Source organism: Lygodium microphyllum, chromosome 10, assembly GCF_053477565.2.
Source record: "Lygodium microphyllum isolate KBCC chromosome 10, Lygodium_microphyllum_v1.1.10, whole genome shotgun sequence".
NCBI classification, from domain to species: Eukaryota; Viridiplantae; Streptophyta; class Polypodiopsida; order Schizaeales; family Lygodiaceae; genus Lygodium; species Lygodium microphyllum.
In genome coordinates, this window is record NC_141144.1 from 93,590,235 (window position 1) to 93,596,783 (window position 6,549).

General features: G+C 42.9%; 1 protein-coding gene across 1 annotated transcript; it reads left to right on the forward strand.

Moving 5' to 3' along the window:
• Positions 1–1,003: 1,003 nt before the first annotated feature.
• Positions 1,004–4,265, forward strand: LOC148030289 (heat shock 70 kDa protein, mitochondrial-like). Its single transcript, XM_087686573.1, has 5 exons — positions 1,004–1,286; positions 1,515–1,585; positions 1,749–1,827; positions 2,041–2,607; positions 2,710–4,265. Exons 1-5 carry the CDS (start codon positions 1,182–1,184, stop codon positions 3,946–3,948), a joined length of 2,061 nt encoding a protein of 686 aa, XP_087542699.1. The 5' UTR covers positions 1,004–1,181; the 3' UTR covers positions 3,949–4,265.
• The last annotated feature ends 2,284 nt before the right edge of the window (positions 4,266–6,549 follow it).

Sequence of the window (6,549 nt, forward strand, 5' to 3'; positions counted from 1 at the left end):
TAGGCAAGTCGTAAGATGAGGATTCAACTACCATATTAGGGACAATAGAACATCTCTTAGCCTAAGCACTCTTATAATGTGCATAACCATGGAGACTTGCTTGTGGCTAAATGCTTGAGTAGGGTGCAAAATGGGATAGTCAAATTGTTTGATTAGATTACAACTATTGAAACTCGCAGATGTATGGGTCATTATAGAAACCTAAATAATCATTCCTATGCCTTTAAAGTAGGATTTGCTCTGGTGTGCAAAGCTTTAGGCTAAGTGGGCATTTTTCATGGTTGCACCTTTGCAATGTTGTAGATATCTTTTAATTTTAATTTAATTATTCATTTTGCATTACAAGAACAATTGGGATAGTGGAGCTTTGCTACCCCTAGGTGGGGCAAGGCTCTAATCAACAATTCACAAAGAAGTTTTTGAAATTTTCCTGTATGGGAAAAGGGGTTTTTGTTTCTTGTTTTATGCAATTGTGTTCAACATCATGAGCTTCTTCTTGAGAGGTGACCCAAATTTAGACATGTGCAGGTAGCCTGTTGTCCCCAATTGCACCAAGCCTGTTGTTCCCAATTGCACCAAATTTAGACATGTGCAGGTAGCCTATTGTCCCCAATTGCACCAAGCCTGTTGTCCCCAATTACACCAAATTTAGACATGTGCAGGTAGCCTGTTGTCCCCAATTGCACCAAGCCAAGTAGTTGGTCGTTTCCTTGGGGAAGCTCATCATGTTGGAATTATAGTGGGAATTTATCTAAAACTTATCGGGGTTTTTCTTAGAGAAAATCAAAGGTGCTGTCCCCAACCGCACCTAGCTAAGTGTAGCTAAGTATAGAGTCCCTCCCTTGGAGGAGCTCATGATGTTGGAATTGCAGCGGGAATTTGGTGTGCAAAGGCAGGAAAATTCTAGAAACCTCCGAAGCGGTCGACAACTTAAGCTGAAGGGGAAAGCTAGGGTTTAACGTTCGCTATACCGCCGCTCCTGTGGGCCTACAGTCTCTCGAGTCGTCACCAACGAAAGCAAAAAGAAGAAAAAGAAGAGCTCTATTGCTTGGTCTTGCGTTGCAAGCAGCTACATCCCCCGCCCCCCCCCCTCTCTCTCTCTCTCTCTCACATACAGTAAGAGGCTAGACATTATATAGTACATACCTATAAGCCCTAACGTTCCCTGATCCCTCCCCGCCATGGCTACCGGTGCATTGCTCGCCTCTCGGCTCTGCCGTCGAGCAGCTTCTTCCTCGTCCTCTTCTCGTCTCGGGTGCGCCTTTACTTGTGCCTCTTCTCCCATCGTAAGTGCTGCCTTCCCGTGTTGTTGTTATTATGTGTTTTTTTTCTCCCATTGCTATTATCATGTTCTGTTGCTCCCTGCGCCTCCTGCCAACGTAAGTGTCTCGTTGTCCCGTCTTCGGTCTCTTTCGACACTGCATTGCTCATTAGGGAATCTGTTTCCCTTTTCTTTGTAAAGGAATCGTGCTTTGTGTTTTGCGTGGTTTACCGCTCAGTCGTTTGCTTCTCAGGTCGAGTCGAAGTCACACCCTTTGGCAGCTTCCCTTGCTAGGAGGTGGCTTAACGGTGCTCGAGCTTTCAGGTGTGCACGCTCACCACCTTTATTGTAATGATCAAATTTTGTCTGCCGCGCCTCTTGATGCCTCTACTTGTTTGCAGCCTTTTGGCTCTGCAAATTTCAGCACTCTGTTTCACCGTGTGATTGCATCTAGTTATTGAGATTTGGAATTTTACACGACATGCAGTTCTAAAGCTGCCGGAAATGACATTATCGGGATCGACTTGGGTACAACGAACTCCTGTGTCGCAGTCATGGAGGGGAAGGTATTGATATTTTTACTCGTGGTTTAAATTTAACGTTGAAGGTGTAGGCTAGAGCTAGCAGGCGTTCAAAGTTAGTTCAGCTGATGTACGGCCTATGAGAAGAAGTGAATGACAACTGGTTTGTATGTCATGATTCTATGTAGAAATGGTTTGAATGTCTTACCTCTTGCATTAATTGGAGATAGTAACTATATGCAATATCACTTCACACAGACTCCCCGTGTCATTGAGAATTCTGAGGGTGCCAGGACCACTCCATCTGTTGTGGCGTTTACATCTAAAGGTGAGAGACTTGTGGGAACACCAGCCAAGCGGCAGGCAGTGACAAACCCTGCAAACACTCTGTTTGGCACAAAAAGGCTTATTGGTCGCACATTCGATGACCCCCAGACAGCAAAGGAAATGAAGATGGTGCCCTACAAGATTATTAGGGCCCCTAATGGAGATGCATGGGTTGAGGCAGGTGGGCAACAGTATTCGCCAAGTCAAATTGGTGCTTTTGTGCTCACCAAAATGAAAGAGACTGCTGAAGCTTACCTTGGTAGGCCTGTGTCAAAAGCTGTTATTACTGTCCCTGCTTACTTCAATGATTCACAGCGACAAGCCACCAAAGATGCTGGAAGAATTGCTGGCCTTGAGGTATCAAGGATTATAAATGAGCCAACTGCTGCCTCTCTGTCATATGGGGTTGACAAGAAGGAAGGTATTGTGGCTGTGTTTGACCTTGGTGGTGGCACATTTGATATTTCCATTCTCGAGATCTCAGGTGGTGTGTTTGAGGTAATTTTACTTCTGCGCTTGACTTTGTTAGTTGTCTTTCTATACATACTTTAGAAGGTTGAATAAGTAACTGGGAATGCTTGACTTGATTGTGAATGGCAGGTGAAAGCAACCAATGGAGATACATTCTTGGGTGGTGAGGACTTTGACAATGCTTTGCTTCAGCACCTTGTACAAGAGTTCAAGAAGGAGCAAGGTCTAGATTTGACCAATGACAGAATGGCCCTGCAAAGACTTAGGGAGGCTGCTGAGAAGGCTAAGGTGGAGCTCTCGTCTTCGACGCAGACAGACATAAATCTTCCCTTCATAACAGCTGATGCTTCTGGTGCGAAACATCTCAATGTGACCCTTACCAGGTCCAAATTCGAGGCATTAGTTAGCAACCTGATTGACAGGACAAAGCAGCCTTGCAAAGATTGCCTCAAGGATGCTGGACTCTCTGCAAAGGATGTAAATGAGGTGCTACTGGTTGGAGGAATGTCCAGAATGCCAAAGGTTCAGGAGGTGGTGGCTGCCATTTTTGGCAAGGAACCCAGCAAGGGTGTGAATCCGGATGAGTGTGTTGCCATGGGTGCTGCCATTCAGGGTGGCGTTCTGCGGGGAGATGTGAAAGATCTACTGTTGCTTGATGTAACACCCTTGTCTCTGGGTATTGAGACATTGGGTGGTGTCTTCACCCGATTAATATCCAGAAATACAACTATTCCTACAAAGAAGAGCCAAGTATTCTCTACAGCTGCTGATAGTCAGACACAAGTGGGTATTAAGGTACTGCAAGGTGAGCGGGAAATGGCTGCAGACAACAAGCTGCTTGGACAATTTGAGCTGGTTGGCATACCCCCTGCACCTCGTGGGGTGCCACAGATTGAAGTGACATTTGATATTGATGCAAACGGCATCGTGAATGTGTCTGCTAAGGACAAGGCAACTGGTAAGGAGCAAGCTATTACCATTCAGTCATCTGGAGGCCTTTCTGAAGATGACATTCAGAAGATGGTGAAGGATGCTGAATTGTATGCTCAGAAAGACAAAGAGAGAAAGCAGTTAATAGATGCCAAGAATGAAGCAGACAGTGTGATCTATTCCACAGAGAAGAGTCTGAATGAATACAAGGACAAGCTACCATCAGAAACTACTGAGAGCATTCAATCTGCATTATCTGAATTGAAGTCAGTCCTTGGCAGTGAGGATGCTGATGCAATTAAGGAGAAGACTTCTGCTGTACAAGTAGCTGCAATGAAAATCGGTGAAGCTCTACAGAAGCAGTCTGGAAGTGCTGGTGGTGCCACTGGCAGCAATGATGCTGCAGAAGCAGAGTATGAAGATGTGGCTAAGAAGTGAAGTGGATTGAGAGAACTAGCGTAGTGAGAGATTGTATCTGCCACTTCTGAGGTCTCTAGTTTTGTAGGAACGATTTTTCCTCGATAGCACTATTCAAATACCCTAATATGCAACTCCTACCATTTCAATGGTCATGGAATCGATGAGAAGAGAATAATGAGACGAAAATAGGCTTTTTGGTATAGCAACTTAAATATCTAGTGTAGGAGGCTTACATGTATATGACTGTGGCCAGGTGGAAAGCTCATTTTGTACTCACATATTTCTCACATTTAAGACCAAACTTTTTGCATTGCATGTCCTTTGTAGTGGTGTTAGTTTATTAGTTCTTTGGACCCTTGCAGAGTTTGACTTCATTTTATCTGGTTTGATTTGGAGCTGCACACAAGCTATCATTCTAGTTTGCGAGTCTTGGAGCTTTGACTTTTTGGCTATTATGTTTTCTGAGTTGGCTTTGTGATGGCATTTAGTCCAGTTTAGTTTTGAACTTCACTTTACATCCCAAGCCTCTATGCTTCCATCATTATTTCAGTCCCTAAAACTTTTGAGGTAAAGCTTTTGTAGGCCACAGCCATGACACTTTTGGATGGCGTGTGAGCATGGCCACCGGCATTGGTTCAAGATTCAGAGTCGGTTAACAACACAGCTTTGTAGGCATGGCCACCGGCATTGGTTCAAGATTCAGAGTCGGTTAACAACACAGCTTTGTAGGCATGGAATACTAGTGATCTGAGTTAGGCTTAAAACTGTACAAGCTTAATAGCTTGCGGATGGCTTGTTAGTATGCTTGCAAGTATGTAGGTCAAGCTTTCAAGTTGACAGCCTGTAGACTTGGGCATACAGGAGCCATAGCTGTAAACCAATCATACTGCTCATGAATGCCATCTATGGCCTCTGGTTAAGGGGTTTAAGCATTGTAGGCCAAGCTTACTGCTTGGGGTAGTACATAGGAATAGGTATACTTTGGGCTGGACCTATGGGTGTGGGGTTAAGAAAGTTTCAAATACTGTAGTGAGCAAAGCATACGAGCTAAGTATATATTCTAGACAAAGGTGCAGCCTACAATTTAAACACATTTTGTCATGGCTTTATAAGCATGACATTTCAGACAGTTTGTGGGCATGGCTTACAAACCCCATCTGTTCAAGAAATTTTAGGTCTGCCCCTAATCAAGTGTAGAAGTATGTGGGTCAATGTCTTGGGTTGTAAGCTGATCCTAGGATTACCTTTTGTCATGGCTTTATAAGCATGACATTTTAGACCGTTTGTGGGCATGGCTTTCAAATCCCATCTGTTCAAGAAATTTTAGGTCTGCCCCTAATGAAGTGTAGAAGCATGTGGGTCAATGTCCTGGGTTGTAAGCGAATCCTAGGATTTTGGTTAGCTTATAGGTGTGGCAGCTGCTAGCCCAAACCCAAAGCATTAGGTCTAGCACGAACTATTCATTTGGTATATTTTTGTGTGATAGCTTGTAAGCATGCAGCTGCTAGGCCAAACCCAAAACATTAGGCCTAGTGCACAAGCTTTTCATTTGCTGTATTTTTCCATGATAGTTTGTAAGCATGACAAAAAAGCTGATGAGCAAGCCTAAAAGTGTGGCAAAACTATAAGAAGCACGAGCGATGTGACTTTCCAAAAATACTAAACATATAAGCCCTTACAATCGATACTATGTACCTACATGAGCTAGGAAATTTGAGTGAGTGGGTGAGGACATTCATCAATTGCCCTAACCCAAACCCTCATCACTATGTGGGAATTACTTGAGGCTATTGGTGAAAAACTCTTCTACCAAATTCACTTTATATTGCATGATATCTCAAATCTAGGTTTCCTTATGAGAGGGGGTTTGAATATGTGGGGTTGCTTTCAGAGTCTATCAATTGAATTTCAACATTCATTTTAGTCCAATCTTTTCATGATTACCATTTTCAATGTCTTGATGCATAACCTTGATTTGATTTAGCAATTTTCTTGTACCTAGGAAAAATATTGTGAAGGGTAAATACATGCAATTAGTGAGTCAATGATTTGCGGTGGTAAGACTCAATCAACCTCCATTCCTTGATTTTATTATTGTCAATTAGTGAGTCAATGATTTGCGGAGTCTTACCACCTCCATTCCTTGATTTTATTATTGTCAGTAAAATCTTTGTCTATTATTGAAGGCTAAAATAAATTTTCAATGATGTATTTATCATTGTTTGCTTAAAGTAGAATGCTCTTGCTATGAAAAATTTTCAGGAGGAAAAAGATGGATGCCAAGGGAGATAGTGGGACAATAGAGATGTTACCTTTTTTCACTATTAAAGATCTCAAAGAGGTGAAACCAAATGACTTGGGGGCAACTTTACTCACCTCTTGGTGATACGGAGCTCACATAGGGAGCTTGTCACACTATTTTATCCTTCACCATAGGTACGATGGGTGGAGACATTGAAGATCCAAAGTTTTCAGTTGAAGAGCACTGATCAAGGCCACATTGATCAGTTTACAAGGATTATATATAGAATTACCATTTAATTATAGGTTGTTTTAGCCTATTCCAAAACAGTGAAACTCCATATGCCTGAGAGTGCCTAGTGTCATAGCTACAAAGAG